This window comes from Cynoglossus semilaevis, chromosome 17 (genome assembly GCF_000523025.1).
Source record: "Cynoglossus semilaevis isolate Cse_v1.0 chromosome 17, Cse_v1.0, whole genome shotgun sequence".
NCBI lineage: Eukaryota > Metazoa > Chordata > Actinopteri > Pleuronectiformes > Cynoglossidae > Cynoglossus > Cynoglossus semilaevis.
In genome coordinates, this window is record NC_024323.1 from 9,311,262 (window position 1) to 9,329,596 (window position 18,335).

At 42.1% G+C, this 18,335-nt stretch overlaps 1 protein-coding gene across 1 annotated transcript in view; it reads left to right on the forward strand.

The window, feature by feature from the left end:
- The window catches only part of coro7 (coronin 7), an 88,536-nt gene that overhangs the window by 68,566 nt on the left and 1,635 nt on the right, over positions 1-18,335 (forward strand). The window contains exons 10-27 of the mRNA XM_025064370.1: positions 13,974-14,028; positions 14,311-14,368; positions 14,458-14,603; positions 14,706-14,804; positions 14,894-14,945; positions 15,112-15,294; positions 15,459-15,634; positions 15,746-15,854; positions 15,945-16,031; positions 16,131-16,273; positions 16,357-16,461; positions 16,629-16,714; positions 16,806-16,947; positions 17,129-17,218; positions 17,388-17,504; positions 17,653-17,788; positions 17,920-18,011; positions 18,160-18,246. Of these exons, the coding sequence (XP_024920138.1) occupies positions 13,974-14,028; positions 14,311-14,368; positions 14,458-14,603; positions 14,706-14,804; positions 14,894-14,945; positions 15,112-15,294; positions 15,459-15,634; positions 15,746-15,854; positions 15,945-16,031; positions 16,131-16,273; positions 16,357-16,461; positions 16,629-16,714; positions 16,806-16,947; positions 17,129-17,218; positions 17,388-17,504; positions 17,653-17,788; positions 17,920-18,011; positions 18,160-18,246 (1,963 nt within the window). The remainder of the gene's footprint in view (positions 1-13,973; positions 14,029-14,310; positions 14,369-14,457; positions 14,604-14,705; positions 14,805-14,893; positions 14,946-15,111; positions 15,295-15,458; positions 15,635-15,745; positions 15,855-15,944; positions 16,032-16,130; positions 16,274-16,356; positions 16,462-16,628; positions 16,715-16,805; positions 16,948-17,128; positions 17,219-17,387; positions 17,505-17,652; positions 17,789-17,919; positions 18,012-18,159; positions 18,247-18,335) is intronic.

An 18,335-nucleotide genomic window follows, 5' to 3' on the forward strand; every position in this document is an offset into this window, starting at 1 on the left:
GGAGGAAACATTAAAAAGCTGTGTTTCTGTCCGTTTGTTTGTCACAGTGTAGTAGCACAACTAGTCCAGTGACTGTAACAGCACTAACATGTGCTAGTGCATTAGGATTGGCTCCGGAAAAATGGAGAGTATGTTAAGTTCTTACAGTCGTCCAGTCCCTAACAATGCCCAGGGGATACAGTAAAACACTGGTTTACTGCTGAGCCAACCGCAGCCTGCTAACAGTTAGAAAGCAATCTTAGCCCCACAGCTCCGGGAGGTGATGGGAATTTCAATTTATATCCGTGTTCTTTAAAGTGTCTTTTCCCGGTTGTACGGTTTGAGCTTTTTCTTTCCCAATTGGGTTTAATTTAATGCTGCTGCGAACTGGTTTTGTTTTGAAAAGGCACGCTGCAGTGTTTCACTGCTTTTCTTTCTTCCCCGTGCGCCACTTAACCCCTTCACTTTCTCACATGTTGGGTTAAGAATTTTTTTAAATGAACTTTTGATGCACTATGTTGCACTACTTTAGATTACACTTAATTTGTGTGTAGCTGTAAAAGGACTTCATGTTGTAATTCCCTCCTGACGTTTGATTTATTGTTTGTAAAACTGCTGCTGTAAAGAATTGATGTGGAATATATTTAAAATGAGTCTTAGTGCATGTGGAACAACAGGACTGAAGCTCCTGAACCAGGAACTAGAACACGTTAACAGCAGGTTAGAAATGGAGCTGTACAAACGCTAAAAACAACAGGTTTACCAACTGTATCCTGTTGTTAATAACACCTTAAACCTGCTGTTTGCTTGGTTTACAATTATTATGTCTTTATTCCAAGATGGCACAGGATAAAAATCACTGAAATATCTCACCCGAGTATTGTCCACACTTTGTCGTGTAACTACAGCAAAGAGAGGAAGAGACGTCAGTGAAAATAATGTTTCACTTATTCACTTTCTCACCACAGCGTCAGTTCAAATAACTACTGTAAGCCTTTAAAATGTGAGGCCAGCAAGAAATCTCTATAAACAGCAGTTATTTTCATAGTCAATTATTTGGACAACTTTCTCTTGACTCCACATTTTGGTCCACAAAAACTGGAAATACTTGAGCCCTGTTTCCTCAACCTCAGGGTAATTGTGTCCTCGAATGTTTTGTTTTTCGTCCACAGACCAGAGATATTCAGATTACTGTCAGAGAGGAGTAAAAACAATTGGGGATAGAATTGGTTTGGAATAGTTTCTATGGAACTGATCTCTTATCAGTAAACTATAAAAATGATGGAACTCACATGTAAATGCAAATGAGTTTTATCTTATCTGTTCTGTACCATCTGTAAAATATGGTCCATTACATTCTCCAGAATGACCTCAGAGGAAAGTGGCACATTTTTTCTCTGTGTTGTTTTGTTTAGTTTACCTTGAGAAGTAAGGCCATCTAGTGCGCAATAAAAGAGCAGTTCTCTTTTTATCTCAGCGTGTATGTGCTGCAGTGGTAGTGCAGTTCACTACCACTATAAATGCTGTATTATCTGGCAGTTCACTGAAGTTTGCTGTTAGAAGACATTTTCTCCCATGTGAATGCTACTGCTGTGTCCCATTAATGCCTGGTGATTCCTGGTGTTCTTGGCAGACCTGAAGTCAAATCAGCCTGGGAATATGTGCTTCATGTAACTTCATGTCTGATCATGGTTACTTCTGCTATTGTTGCTCTTTCTGGATTTGTTCTAGTGTCCGTGGGAAGAAGACACAACCTGTGATGTTGGAGAGAGAAACTTAGAGCGTGACCCGTGATTGATGGCTGCTGTAAGAATCTGAATGTGGCTGTGAAATATGACCAGCAGAGGTGGAGGCTGGAGGGTGGAGGGTGGTGGTGATGAGTGTACACAAAGCAGAAGTTGTCACTGTTTCTTTGAGAACAAACACAGTGTGATGCTGCAATCAGAAGCTCCACATGAGATAAAAGTAATAATGTTGACTCTTCCCACCTGCTGTCTCTTTCAAACAGTCGGTCAGACAGTCAGTCCACGGCCCATAAAGCTGTCTACAACAGAGGAACACTGTATGAAGGTACATATTTGATTAACTGGAATTGATGCGGAATTGAACCACACAAAAAAATCCTTATCGCTAAAGACAAATAAAAAGCCATTATCAAAGGAAGTGACACTGCTTCTACAATGCTATAAACACCAAATCTATCTTTTTGACCAGGCGTGTGAACCTTTTTTCAGGAAAATGGACGAAGACGATATTTCAGTGTCTTCACTATTTTCTCCACTAGACACATTTAGGTATAATTATGGTCCTTGTAAATATATATGAACGTGAAGGTCATGCACATTGAGCAGCATGTTCAGACCTTTCTTCAAAAACCTTTGAATCACTTTTAAATCAGTGGTTCCCAACCTTTTCTTGGCTGGTGACCCCAACGTCAGAGACTTGGAAAATCACTGTTTACAACTCTAACTGATTACAAGCTGTTTGTTCCTCAGAGAAGAGGCAGGAAAGAGACCTGCGAGGGTCAGACTTTGAGGTTCACTCTGAGGTTTACAGGACAGTCGACTCTGCACGCGTTGGCACTTCTCTCTGGGATCAGGCCTACCTTAGATCTGGACAAATCTTTAGACAAGATTTTATTGCTGAAAGCAATGGAGAAAACAATCATGAACTTACAAACTTACTGTGTTTACCTCACTGGGAGTAGCTTTCTCACATCACCAGCCATTTATCACATCATTGTGTGTCAGTGTCAGGAGTATGAATCCATTTTTTGTAGGAGTTAAAAGTTGGAGATTTCACCTCATGTTAAAGCTCAGATATAACTGATAGAAGAGGAGTCTGAAGGAGATGGGTGAGTTCCATGGGTGAGGCAGAGGTTAAGTTGACCGGGGCCAGTGGGTGACCTTTTGAACTCTCTATAAATCCTTTTTTTTTAAGTTTTTAACACCAACCTGTTACTTTGACAAAATCTTATCAGCAGCAGTCTGACTGGACTGATAATCATGCAGCGCTGCACACAAACATTCCTCTGAGTGTTTTGTCTTCTCCACTCAACTTCAGCACTGTGATAAATTTAATCCGCCTTTAAACACTTATCATAAAGACCTAGTCGTGTGTGTTTATGTTCCGAAACCAGCCTGGTGTGGGTTTGATCATCTGTCAGGCCGAGACACATGTGCCAGTGTTCCTCAGAGAAGAGCTGCCCCCCTCCCTTCCTCATCCCTGCTCCTTCATTTCCTCCTCTCATTCCTCCTCTGCCCTCCTGTGCTCCTTCCTCTCGCTCATTCTCACTCTGCAGGCTGGTATGTCAGGTATTGGGTAACAGCAGCATGCCTGCTGTCCACTGCAGCTCTGTCACTGTATGTTCACTATGACAGGGTGAAGTGGCCCAGGCCACAGCAGGTCTGCACGGTGCTGGCAGACACGTAGGCTGATAAAGTGTTACCGGCCGTTGTCCCTGTCACATGAAGGAGTGCAGTGTCCTGTTTAAAGCCAAAAATAAAAATACAGAAGTAAAATGGCAAAGTGAACAAATTATCGAATGGCAAAAATGGCTTTCATTTTTCTACCACTCCAGATTTTCTAAGCTCTTCCTGTTCTAGAGAGAATCGGATTAAACTTGTGTTTGTGTTTCAAACACTTACACTTCAAAAATAGATAAAAAAAGTTCTATTACCTATCAAAAAATCAATAACAATTTGTCATTATTAAAAACAAAAACATTATAAAAAAATGTACACTGGCTCAGTTGACCCTTCATAGCTACAGTTTAGCTAAAGATTATACAAAAACAGCTAAACATTAATCAGAAATAAAAGTAGCCACACATAAATATAGCAAAATAACCAATGGTTAGCTAAAAAAAAAAAGATTAATAATTTACCTTATATTATCGTTTATTAATTAAATGGCTTTTAAAAGTTACTTGAGTTACATTCTCACAAAAGAAGTTCAAATGTTTTACTTTTTAAAGCGTAACCAGATGTTGGTCACGATGATAGATTAAAGCAGGTGCTGGACAAGTTTGAAAATGGATCCTAAAAGTTCTTGAAAAGTGCTTGAATTTCACTTAGGGACAGATTTATAAATACTGCACATAGAGAATTATGTGTGTTTCCAACAACCTTGGGTCAAAATGACCTATCTTGGCGATTATAGATAATAAACACTTCATCTCTCACAGATATATTAACAGGAGGACAGATTGTGGTGACCTCAGAGAGGTCAAATAAAAGTTGATTAAATTATTAAAGAAGAGAAATGGAACGGATGCTATCAGTGTCAGGGATGTTCTTTCTTTCATATATATATCTCTTCATCTCTGGACCACGTTTGTGTTTGCAAAGAAGACTGTATATCAGGGCATCATAAAAGTCATAGGACTTAATCTTCCAGATGAAGATCTGCTGTGTGAACAGAGCTGCCTGGTCGTGACGCGGTGGAGGGAGAGGAGCTGAGTCTGGACCTGGACGTCTGACACGTTATCATGCTGTTGTTAAGGGTTGGTTGATACACAGTGTGTATCTCTGTTCATGTTCAGTATAGTTTTGACCGAACACGATTTCATCTTTTCTGTTGTCTTGCTTTGTGGGTGTTCCATGACAGAAACTCTATAGTAGGCACGTGTGGTGGTTTTTCTGTACTATCTTCTACACTTTCCTGTCCATTGACTCTAAGATGTAGCATGATAAATCTGTAATCCCTTCTTGTAAGAAACCTCCTGACTTTGTACACCCCCACATCGGTCATTAAAGCTAATGATTTACTGTACGCAATTAGTTCAGACTGGAGCCAAATCCTAGGCTCACTGTGAGCGCAGCAGAACACAAAGGCAGAGTAGATCACCTTCACACTGGAAGGTTAGGAGTTGGATTCCTAACTCATATGTGTGACAGGAAAAGCTCTGAAGATACATGTTTTATTCCTCGAGGAGAAACAAGATTTTCATCTAACAGTTGGAATTTCTGTTCTGAGATAGAGGGGGACGAGTACGGGGAGTTCAGAGAGATAAATTGCCCAGAAGAGCAAGTTTGGACACAGTTGCTGCTGGCACAGGGACTGCATGGATGTGTATCTTCTCATCTGGGTGTGTGTTACATCAGGAGATGAGTCGGTTTCCCACTCGCAGGGTACCAGAGACACAGAGTCAGTGTCTCAGATAAGTTCTGTTAGCTGAGTGTGATAAGAGGAATCTGGGAGACACCACAGAGTCAAAACACACGAGTGCTGGTGACTGTGTGTGTTGTAGAATCTCACTGATGGTGGTGTGGAGTAGAAGCTTTACACAACGGCTCTTTGTTATTGTTGTCTGTGTTCTAGTGTTCATGCAGGTGATTAACAATGGCCAAAGCTTCCTTTGAAGTGAATAAAGAGGCTAAAAACTACAACAAATACCTGTTGTTGCATGGAAAAAGGTGTATTTCCATGTTAAGCCCCCCTCCTGGTGGCCACAAACAACATTAAAAGTTGAAGTTTTTGATCAAACATTTTTTTTCTAACACATAGAACAGGACTCTGGTACAGGAGCAGCTGTCACTCCAGGTGGTTCAGGTACCATCGGAAACTGAAGAATCTGAATATTTATAGCAGTTTGTGTGTTGTACAGTTCAGATCAAATGGTTATAAAAATAATAATAAAAAAAAATTTACCTTTCCTTTAATTTTCTGAGCCCCCCTAGCGCCTCCTGGTGGCCACAAACAACATTAAAAGTTGAAGTTTTTGATCAAACATTTTTTTCTAACACATAGAACAGGACTCTGGTACAGGAAGAGGTAAATGGGTTTTACCCTTGAAATCCTTGCCTGGGAAGTTTTTACTTCTCACAGTACAGCAGTGAAATAACACACCTGGATGCCAATCCATCAGCCTGCATGTTAGAGTACAAACAGGTCAGTCCTTCCTCACTTCCTCCTCAACATGTGTGTGTCTGTATGCGTTAAGCATTTGCAGAAAGAACCGTGACAAGAGCTGGTCTCTTCCTCAGCTGACCTGACAGCAGACAGGATTGTTTTGGTCGTTACTCTCATCATCTCCTCTTGTCTTCTCTGTGGCATCACTTCTTCTCTTCTCTGCCATCTGGGACACTCAGAGCTGCGGCTCCGTTCCCAGGCCCCCGCCGACAGGTCATTTAATGGTCCTCCAGCCCGAGCCCTTGATGCTGAACCCTGGGGTTAACGCGGAACGCATCTCTTCCTGGGCTCCACAGTTCACAACAAGCAGCCACAAATGTTAGTGGGAAAATAGCCACGAAAACACAAAGGTTAAACACAGGCCTGTGTCAGACAGACAGCTGTCAGTTAACTCTGTGGTCACTCTTAAAACACTCTCTTTTGTACTTTTTTTTTTGTTTGTTTTCATTTTTATGTTTCCTATTAGAATTCGTGACAACCTAATGCCCACCCACGTCCACCAACAACAACACTCCAGCCCCACATGGGTCGCCCCTCAGCCTCCTGTTCACAGAGCTGTGGATGTCAAAATCTCCTGCCAGTTTATGACCAGTGTCCTGACTGTTTTACAGCTCAGCCAGTCTGGACCAGTTTAACACACATTTATTGGTCTGCCCGAGTGTGTGTGAGTGTGTGTGAGTGTGCGACAAGTCGAACAGTGTGTGTAATTATCTGCTCGGCAAGATGATGATTATCTCACCCCATTTCCTCCCATAAAAAGAGAAAATTAGGGTTTTCATTTCTCATGTCGCCATTACGCAAAACAGATGCGCTCCACGCCATGCGGTCAGACTGCTCTGTTGATCTGCACTGTACATGGCCAGGCCGTGTTTTTCTGCACATACTTGACATTTCGTACAGCTGTGTTATGTGGTTACCGTAGTATAAAAGTGTCTTGTCGTGGCCTCACTGCTTTTCTCTGCAAACAGGGATTAACTCAGATGTTCAGCGCTGACTGGAGCTGTCAGTGAGACTGAAGCTCCTTTACCTACAGAGCTGTTGAAGGCGGGAATCATTTCTCGCAGTCTTTCTACACGACTGACCTCACACTGTAGGGAATGTTGCTATGGTTCAGTGTTGTTGAAAAAGTATAAACTGTCAATCAATTCTGTTTTTAATTTTTTTTTGTCTTACTTCAGTCCGACCAATCACTTCAAAAATGTCCTCAAACTTTAGGAAATTTAGAGTTAATAGACATAGTTTACATCAAAGTTTAACTGTAAAAAGTACATGTCAGAATGATCCCAAGGGCAACACGGGTTTTCTGCATTTTTCCCCCAAAATTATGCAGGTACAGGATGAAAAACATGATATTTTTTTCAAATACATAAAAACAAATAGTTTCAATGAAACTTTACCATGTTGTGTTTGCAGTATATAAGATATTGTAAAAGTGGTGCTTGGTTTTGCTCGGCTTCTTTGCGTGTGGTCGTGTGTGGATTTGACAGTGTGTGTACGTGTCAGAGGGGTCACAGCAGATGTGTTGACATGAGGTTCAGGGAGTTTAATTAAAAACTGAGCCCTGCACATATTTGTGTGTGTCTCCGTGTGTTAGAGGTGAGAGCGTGGGGCCCCGGGTGAAGTGAGGAGAGAGTGAAGAACAGTAGCTGCTTGGCAACCCATCTGAGAGCCTCATCACTCGGGCAAAGACACGGCCACAGCTGGCCTCTCCACCAACAATCCTGGCTTTTCTTCCCTCTCAGGAACGCAGAGTGTCAACTATAATTCCCATCTAATGAACTGGCTGCTGAAGGTAGCTAGGCAGACAGGAACAACAGTGGAAACACAACACACAGTCGCAGTCAGGAGACCTACGTTGAGATTTGATGGCTGAGAAGCATTGCTTGTCAGACCAACTGTGTGTCTGCAGATTATGACAAATCAAAGGCTCCTCTGCTCGCCGCTCCTGTTCCACATGGTCATGAAGTAACCTCAGCAACATTGGCTTCCCAGAACAAGTGGCGTTTCTTTTTAACATTGTCAGCATTTGTTTTGAAATTTATATTTCAAGCTGTGATTGATTCGTCCATCGAATGACATCATCTGTAAATCTGTAGGTCGACAGTACAAATATGTCGGTTATGTTCACGGAGGAGGCAGCGTTACACGTAACGTGACTTGTGTATCTTCCTGAAACAAAAGAACAACTGCAGCTTTTATAGTCCAAACGTTGGGCAACATGTAATTTTCACTTTGACTGTCGGACTGCGCAGAGTCATGTTACAATTGTTTCTGTTGTGTCTAAAGGGCATTTGTGCAATTTCTGGAAATCTGCGTCAACAGTCTTCAACTTCACCGACTTCAGCAGTCTGTGTTGGACAGATGTCTGCGTTCTTGTTTGTCAGGTTTTTTTTTTTATAAATGATGAGTAGACAAGTTACGCTGTACATAGACACTCAACTCCATTCCAAAGCACACACAGCTGGTTGAATTTTACCCCCAAAATGTGTTGATTGGTTAATGCGACAGTGTGTTGTGTGTGTTTTTGATGAAGTTTAAAAAAAATCTTCTCATTGTGATTTGTGTCTTTGGTGATGTCCAAAGTTTCCTTCACTGTAACCAAAATCAGTGGTTCCTCCAACTGCAGATGGACAGTGACTGTGTGGAAAACAGCTAAATAAACAAAGTTGAAGTTGAGGTTGAAATCAAGTGTTTTCTGCAGACTTTGTTGATTACATTTAGGTTGGTCATTTTCAACAGTGTACCATCTCTGTACAGTGTGTGTGTGTGTGTGAGTGAGAGACAGTGTGTGTGTAATCACTGAGCTGTCCTCACTCTGACCCTTGGGTTCAGCTCCTGTGGTGCAGCTTTTGTAAACACAATGGAAACACACAGTACATTTTGATGGCACAAGTGTAGGAGTTTGATTTGTGTGTTTACAAAGGTGACAGAGTGTATCAGTTTTGATACCTTGTTTACCTACCTTTGTCATTTTAGGTGTATAATAATGCTGCAGACATTGAAAGATTGAACTCCACAAAACCATTTGTTTGCGTTTTTCTTATTTTACTCCAGAATCCTCCTGAGAATTTGACCTACCAGGCTCCTGAGGGGTTGTATTTACTTCAGTGATTCACTTTAAAAACACCCGGGGTTTAACATCCTGGTAACAGATGTATCTGCCCACTGGTGTTTCATTATAAACTCCTGTGGATTATTCTGCTCCATTCCATCCACTGTTCATCAACTGTGGACACCCTGTAGGCCTGTGGAGCAAGTGTGGCTAAAACCATTAGCTGTGTCTAATTCCCTTCATTGAAAGTAATAACGCTGAAAGAGCAGGTTGTGGAAAATCAGGTAGGAAGAGCAGAGAGTCCTGGTTTCTTTAACAGAATTCATTTGGGCTGCAAAAAGTTCTTTTTACAACCACAGACTGAAGCCTTAACAGTTATGATTCATTATCGTTATTGGCTTGTCTATGCTGAAGCTAAGCTAACAGCAAAGACTTTAAACTTTAAACTCAACATTATTATAATGAATTCATAGGCTAACATAAACTAAGACCAGGAATAACAATATGGCTGCCTGTTATATCAACTGGTAAAACTGTGATTTTATTATGATCCAACTCTTTTCATTTTGACTTATTATTGAAAAGTGATCCAACTATTTTCCTGAAATTAAAGTAACAACATTACCAGTTACCAGTTGTCAAATAAAAAGTAAATGGAGTATAGTTTGATTCTGGTACAGTCACATGACATGTGGTGAAAGACCAGGTAAAGAAGTCAGGAACTAATATAAATACATTGGTGTGAATAGAGGATTTTCCATATAAACATGTAAACACACAAAAGCCAAAGAGAGACTAATCAAAGAAATACATGGAATAAATATAGTAGTCATAACCCAACACATTCCCAAGTGTCCTGTTTTGGATTCCAAGAAAAACCATGTGAGCGATGAACATTTGTTTTTAACCACTGTTTTTCACTCAAATTATTTCACCAGAATTCTGGATGATAGCCACTGATAATTTCTGTGCTGTAAATCTATCGACAGAAAATATTCCTAGTGGATGTAATTGATGATCAGCGACCAAATCCTTGGCTTTCCTTTATTTTTATGTTAGACGTGAGTGTGGGAAAAGAGCGCTGACCTTAAGTTTTATCTTTGTAACATAGTAGCTTGTAACAAACTCAGCAGTTCTGGCTGTTTGGCCTGATGTCGTGGAAGTTTTCAAACATTATAACAGTCTCCTGGTCTCCTGTGGCCAGTGCGGGACAGCAGAGCGCGGTCTGTGTGGCAGCTGGACGAGCTGCAGGCGGCCGACTCTGGAGATAAAGTCAGCTGTTGGAGTTCACAGTTTAGCAGACCCTTCACCCTCTCTGATAATGCTGCAGTGTTTACACACTCCCACTGTGATGACACCACTCATCAAGGAGTAGGAGGGGCGTTAAGGTGATTTATGTTATTAAAGGTCACATTTTGAAGTCAAGAATTTACAGTGTGATTGGTTTCTCGCGTGAATTCAGTTGTTGATGAAGTCAGTGTTATCTATCCACTAATAGAACTGCAGTTGACCTCAGATCCATTTGTAAATTAGGTTAAAAAAATACAATAATAAAACGCTATTTATTGACACTGTACAGATTATAACATGAATAATATTAATTATTATTATTGTATAAGATATTACAGTTTCATTCTTATCTTAAAATAAATCTTTACATAAGGTTCCAGTTTTTCACCACAGGCTTTGATCTTCCACTCAGCTGTTGCTTGCTCTTTTTCTTAGTCTTTGGTGTTAATTGGCTGTCACCTTTGTATTTACGTTGTATTATTATTAGAGCCACCCTTTTAATCCACCAATAGTCATTTTAACCTGAAAAAAGAATTCATCCTCCAAAATAACAGAAGAAAACACCAACATACACTACTAGTGGCCAATTAACAATAAAGAAAAACAGAAAATAAAATCCCATTTGTACATTTCTGTTCTTTTAGAATAGGAACTATACAGAGATCCAGGAACAGTCGATGTGAAACCCTTCTTTATTTCCTGTCACCGGGTTTGAAGTATTTTTTTGTGATTTACTTTTCTTTATTTACTGTTTTAGTCTCAGTTGCTGTTGGCCCTGAATGTTTGGTCTCCATGCTGTGTCCCGTCTGCTGCAGACGTTTGCCTCTCAGGGACAATAAAGGATTCTTGTTTTGACTTGAACAACGCAAAAGAAACCCCAAAAAAGCAAAAAACAAACACAAATGCCTGTGGTTTGATTTCTTTGTCCTCCAGTCTGTACGTTGAAGTGTCTCTAGTGGAAATTCAGAATTGTTTATTCTCAAAGGTTAGTCGGTTTATATTATATAAGATTATTTTACCAGTGGATATTTCTCCTGCCTGTGTGTGTCCCTCTGCCCCACAGTCCAAATGTGTTCCAGGTTTATGTATTGAAGAAAGAAAAGTCCCATTGACTGATACTGATCTGATCTTATAGCTGCTGCAGCTCGGCCCAAAAACCTCATTCCTCCTTTAGCATCTCCTCTTATACACACTGTATATAATACATCACTGTGTGACTCTGATGCTATCACTGTCTCTGAATGGGCCCATTATGTTTGTGCTCACACAGATATTTTCAGTATATAAAGTAGTCGCGGTGTGTGTGTATTTTTCATACAGTGCCACATGTGTGTGTGTGCATGAATGTTTTTTAATATTATACTATAATACAGGGTTACCTGTGTTGTGTGTGTGCATGAATGTTTTTTAATACTGTACAGGGTTACCTGTGTTTTTTCTGTGTGTGTGCTGGTGTGGTGTTCTGTTACATTTGATAACATGCACATTCTCTCTCTCTCTCTCTCACACACACACACACACAAACACAGACATCTATCTCTATATTCAATAAGTGGCTCGTTTAGTTTTTCCTACATTACCAGGCCATAAGTCTGAATAATTTACTTGGTTTTCATCCGTCCTACACACACAGGCCTCAGACCCTAACCTTAACCCTTACAAACTAATGACTAACCCTAAGTTTTGCCTTACATCTAATGCTAACTTCAGACTAAACCTTGAACCTCTAAACCTCGTCACTCAGGGAAGACCTGCAAATGTCCCCATGTGGACCAAGTCTCTGTACAACAATAGAACAACTACAGTTTGTTCTACAAATATAGCTATGCCATGAACACACACACACACTCACACACACTTCTCTTTACAGCCCTTTGTGTAAAAGCATGAATGAGGTTTCCATTAGTTTCCTTCTCATTCATAATCACATCACATGTTCCGGATCAGAACAGTCTTTCTCCCTAATCCGGCATTAATATCAGTTCTTATTAATGCATGTGCACACGTATCATTATGACCACATTCATGTAAACGTGCGCCTGTGCGTGTTTGTACCCCCGAAAATTATGCACATGCATGCATGTGTGTGTAATCCTGTGTGGGAAAACGGGCCTGCGGTGAGTTGGAGCATGAACGCGATAGTAAACACAGACTATTATCAGTGATAAAAGTCCACTTCTGTTCTGTGGCTGTTTGACTTGTCGTACATTTACTGTGAGAAAACCGGAGATAAGGCTTCGGAGGTAGAAGGTGGTAGAAGGTGGTAGAGTTGTTTAATTGGAAAGGGAAAGGACAATGGGCACCAACGGGGGGGTGGGAATGGAGGTGTTTAGAGACTCCCTGCAGCCTGACTCCGACATGGGAAAACACTTAGGCCTTAACAAAGCGTGGCCACCCCTCATTGACTTCACAGGCCTGGAAGGGGAAAAGGAAGGGATGAAAAAGAGGAGAGTGGGAGCAGGTCTGAGAAAGACCCAGGTCTTTATACCTTAGAATCTGAACGTCTGGACTGGAGCTGACCTGGGTTTCCTCCTTGTTTCCTCTTCTTCTCCTGTTTTTCCTTTTTGTAGAACAGTAGTCAATCTAGATTTCTTTTCATCCTTTTTGCAATTTTGTTTTAGTAAAAATTGCTAAAAAGTTCTCAAACAAATAATAACACAGATATTTCTCTACATCTTACATTTTGATTGAATTTGACAATGCTTTTAAAAGTTGTTTTGAAATTATTATTATATTATTATATTTCCTAAACCTTTAGACTGCAAACGGCTCTACAAAAACCTTATTTAGACTGCAAACGGCTCTACAAAAACATTTAAGACTTGTATATTATTCTCTCTGTGGAACTTTCCGGTGCAGAGTTGCAGGATGTGAATATTCTGACCACAAACGTATGGCATCAGCTCTAAATCATAGATTTGGAACGATGTGGAAAAAGTTAGATCTTTAAAATTATACATGTGCTACAGTCTCACGCTGCGTCCCTGTGTCTCTCACATACGTGAACACCGTAGGCCTTCATGTCATCATGTGCCGTCGCTAAGGAAACCCAAACCTGGTCTGTCATTATACTGTCATGCTTGGTCCATGACATCACTGGTCGGTCATTCCCGGCCGAGTGGCTTCACACTAAAATAGAAACATTACACGAGTCCTTCATCATGAGCTGTTCAGCAGATCTGCGTGACCACTTCACTGGGCCGAACTCTGCTCCGTGATGTGAAAGGTTTAGTCCAACGTCACCTTTGAAAAATAAAACAGCTGACTGAATACTGCCCCTGGTGGAGGAAGGAGACTCTGGAGAAACCAGACGTTTGACTAGATATCTAGCCTATACCCCTGTGTGTTCTTAGGAAAGACCCTCAACTCCAGGTTGTTACCAGTGCAGGGGCATTTGTGTAGATGTGCTGTTTGACCCGGTGCAGACTCACTGGTTCAGTGGAGAGATGAGTGTTTGTACATCTGGTGTTTGTATTTATTATATTTATTTTCTCTGTTATTCATCTGTTCACATTTACCCAAGATTTACTCAAACTATTCACTTCTAAGTTCAACTGCAACAGTCGTTACGGTCAGACCTGTCTCATGTCTGAGCTTACATCTCCATCTAGTGGCATATTTATAGAATGTCCCTTATCAGGGGCAATTGTTTTACCTGATTCTTTGACTTCCTTTCAGGGTTTAAATGTCTATGTCTGATTTTTCTGTCCTCTTGTCTCTTTTATCTCCATGTCTGCAGGACGGTGGTCCCTCTGTTTGATGAAGACACTGGTCTGTTGATACTGTCTGGACAGGTGAGATTCACTCTCCTGTTTTACTTTTACAGTAGGATACTGTCTGGACAGGTGAGATTCACTGTCCAGTTTTGCTGTAGTATTACTGTAGTCGTTTTTCAGTGAGTTGTTTCTGTCGTTTCTGACACTATTCATCATGTTGTCTCATTAAAGTCTAATGGAGAAGTGTTGACAGATCTGTACTCTGCAGGTCAGCCTTCTGGGCTGTCACAGCTTGTTTAATGCTTCAGGGTTGTGTCAGTCTTTCTCTCTGTGTGAGTCAGTGATGTTTTTATTACTCAGGGAGAAACAGTGATCGATTGTTTCGAAGTCTCTACCTCTGAGCCTTTCCTCACCCAAGGTAAGAGTTAGCAGATCATCTGTTAGCTGTCGGTTAAACTCCCACTCACTGATTATCTCACGGTTTTATGTCACTTCTTTTGGCTGCAGTGAGCCACTGCCTGGTGGATAGCTCCACTCGAGGTGTCGCCATGGTTCCCAAACGTGCCCTGGATGTGATGTCCTGTGAAGTGATGCGTTTGCTGCAGTTGACAGACAGCTGCATCGTGCCGGTCAGCTATCAGGTGCCTCGCAAGGTACGTTCAAAAACACCTGGGAGTTGGTAACTGACCGGTAGATTAAACCAGGATGGTCCACACAGTTCACCAACCACCAGGTTGTTCTGCCTGCCTCTCCAGCATTCAGGCCAGGAGTTTCATGACGACCTTTACCCAGACACAGCGGGAACGACTGCAGCCATGTCTGCAGAGGAGTGGTGGCAGGGAGGCAACAAGCAGGTAACTTCACACCTCACCCTCCTCCACCTGATCTGAGAACATGTTACAGAAGCCACGGAAGACTCACTGACATTGTGGTTTGTCCTCAGGTGGAGAAAGTCAGCCTCCACCCTGACAAGCAGCCAAGCAGCCCAAACCGATGCCTGCTAAAAAGGAAGGAAAGGAGGTGAAGGAGGTGAAGGAGGTGAAGGAGGTGAAGGAGGTGAAGGAGGTGAAGGAGGTGAAGGAAGGCAGTAAAGGGGTGAGAAGATCTCCTTCTTGTTCTTGTTGATATCAGTCCAACTCTTCATGATGTTTCTGCTGACAGTTCAACTTGACGTTTCTCTACAGGGCCCCTCTCGTGGCTGCTCAGCCTCCAGCAGCCCTCTCACTACTCCCAGCAGCAGCGCTGCGGCCTCTCGCTCTCCCTCCACCACCTCAGGCCTCTCCTCCAGCTTCTTACCGAGTCCAAGTCCCAGTCAGAGCACCAAGGCCATCCAGAACCTGCTGGGTAGGAACGACTTCACTCACTCAGAGTGTCCAATATAAAAGTGACATTGAATTTTCAGCATTATAACCTGACCAAGTTAAGAAACTTAAACAAACATGTGGATCAAAGGTCGATCCACTGTTGGTTGCCATGGTGATTTAGACGCTCCAGAATCTGTCTTCCAGGTCCAACCTCCAAGTTCCGACACATCCAGGGTGTATTAATGCACAAGGACACGCACATCACCAACATACGTTGCCTGAACCTGACCACACCAGGAGAGTGTGACGGCTTCTGTGTGAACCGTGAACGTGTGGCGGTTCCTCTGTCCATCTCTGGAGGACAGATCGCCATCTTGGAGGTAGAGCAGCAGCAGCAGCTGGCTGGTTTATTATTCTTCTGTACCAAAGTGATTATGTAAAAGACTGTTACACAAATGTGTCAAAGTGACTTCTTGCATCGTTGTCTGCAGCGCTCTCAGCCCGGCAGGCTGCCAGAGACATCGATGCCCACCATCCAGAACTCTGTCAATGTGGCCGACCTGACCTGGGACCCCTTTGACACACACAGGCTCGCTGTGGGTGAGTGACGAAAACACCCGTATGTCCAGGACTCTTTGTGAAAATGAATTTGTCCAAAAAAGTCAGTGTCCCTCTCTGTGTCTGCCGTAGCTGGGGACGATGCTAAGATCAGAGTGTGGCAGGTTCCAGAGGGAGGACTGAAGGAGATTCTGACTGAGCCTGAGATGGTACTACAAGGTAGAACACCGACCAGAACACAAACAGAATCACTGCACAGTCATTACCAACAGTGAAGTGAAAGTTTGGTTGACAAACAACCGCTGTGATCCTTCACAGGCCACACAGAGAAGATCTACTCCATCAAGTTCCACCCGTTGGCCAGTGGACTCCTGGTGTCTTCATCGTACGACTTCACCGTCAGACTGTGGGACCTGGAGTGTGGAGAGGAGGTCAAAGTCCTCAAAGGACATGAAGACCAGGTCAGTAGAAGTAGAGCGCGTCATTTCATGCATTTCCTTCCATTCCAACGACCTAATGTGAGTCATTTCTGCTGAATGGTCAGATTTTTGGACTAGCGTGGAGCCCAGATGGGAAGCTACTGGCCACAGTGTGCAAAGACGGGAAGGTCCGCATTTATGACCCTCGAAAGTCCACTGCACCCGTGAAGGTACGAACAACTGTAGCCTGCATATATGAGGGGAGATTCAGTATCTGTTAAACCAGGAATCTCATGCATTTATATTTTCATATCTGAGTTACAGTCTCTGAGCAAAAACTCCAGTTTGATTAAATCTGCTTTTAACATTTATTTGTTTTCTTAAATATAAACTGTAGGAAGGCCCGGGGCCTGAGGGCCACAGAGGAGCTCGGATCCTGTGGGTCTGTGATGGGAAGTTCCTGCTGGTGACTGGATTTGACAAGTGTGTTTACCTCAGGTGTTATCGTCGCACTGCTGCACAGACACAGTCAGAAATAAACGGTTGTCCTTGTCTGTCTCGTCCTGTGTTGCAGTCTCAGCCAGAGACAGATGTCCCTGCACTCTGCAGACTCTCTGTCCTCTGGACCTCTGGCCACTACCAACATGAACGTCTCACCCTCGACACTCATTCCCTTCTATGACCCCGACACCAGTGTGGTCTTTCTCACTGGGAAAGTAAGTGAACACAGTCAGAGATCTCAGGCTACGCTGATGTCAGCGTTTAATCTGATAGGGGTTTGATCAGAGATTAAGATTTGATCAAACCTGACATGTTTAAAAAAAAAACTATTTCACACAGCACAGTGTTTCACCCATATAAATATGCATATGTTGTATTTTTTGTTTTGTTTTCTAGGGTGACACTCGAGTCTACATTTATGAGATTGTCCAGGAAGAGCCCTACTTTATGGACTGCAGCAGCTTTAACTGCCCTCAGCCTCATAAGGTACTGAGCTGAGGACAGTTGACACTTGTTTCTTTTTTGACATTTGATGACGAGTGTGTATGTATGTAAAATATTACTTTTAAAAAAACAAGATCATAACATGTTCTTAGTACCTTTAGTCTCTGTGTTTGTTTTAAAAAAGTTTTTACTAATTTTGGTTGATTCCCAGGGTCTGACCTTTTTACCAAAGACGGAGTGTAACGTGCGTGACGTGGAGATAGCTGTGGGTCTGATGCTCACCAAGACCTCCGTAGAGCCAGTGGCCTTCAGAGTGCCTCGTGTAAAGGTGAGTCAATACTACCCCCTACAGGACATCTGTAAGTACTGCATCTCACCAGTTAAAATCACTTAAAACATAATAAGAAACATATAAGACAATGAAAGGTTCTTATTTAATTCGATTTGAACACTGCCTCTGTGTGTCCACACTTCAGAAAGAGTTTTTCCAGGACGATGTTTACACTGATACAGCAGTGTGGTGGGAACCAGCTCTGACCGCTTCGGCCTGGCTGTCAGGCATCAATGGACAACACAAGAAGATGAGCCTGAAGCCCAAAGACATGACTCCAGGTCAGGATACACAACAAGGAACCCTTAAAATAATCATTTTGAAACTGCATAATTAATATAGATGCTCATCTGAACAGTATGTAATGATGTAAAAAATATATGAATATGATTTTCCGTGGTGGTGTTGTCAGCGAGTGAAGCCCCAAAAGAAGCTCCAGTCCGGAAATACCTTCCTTCATCCGTTTACCTGGAGGAGAAGACTGATGAACAGAAGAAAGAGGAGGTGAAAAAAAACTAAACCAGAAGAAAGAGGAGGTGAAAAAAAACTTAAAAATTAAATTTTTTCTAATACAGATATTGTGTTGTGTTGTGCTAAGCTTTGGGACAGTAAAGACATGTTTGGACCTTTAACTTGTGAACATGTCACTCAGCTGCTCAGTGCCATGGTGGCCAAGCTGGGGAACATGGATGACCCACTGCCACAGGAGTCTTTTGAGGGCGTGGATGAAGACGAGTGGGTGAGTGACTGTAATAGATAGGATAACATTGTTCTTAAAAAAGTAAATATATTATGAAGTAAATTTAAACACAGTGGCCTGTATTTCTT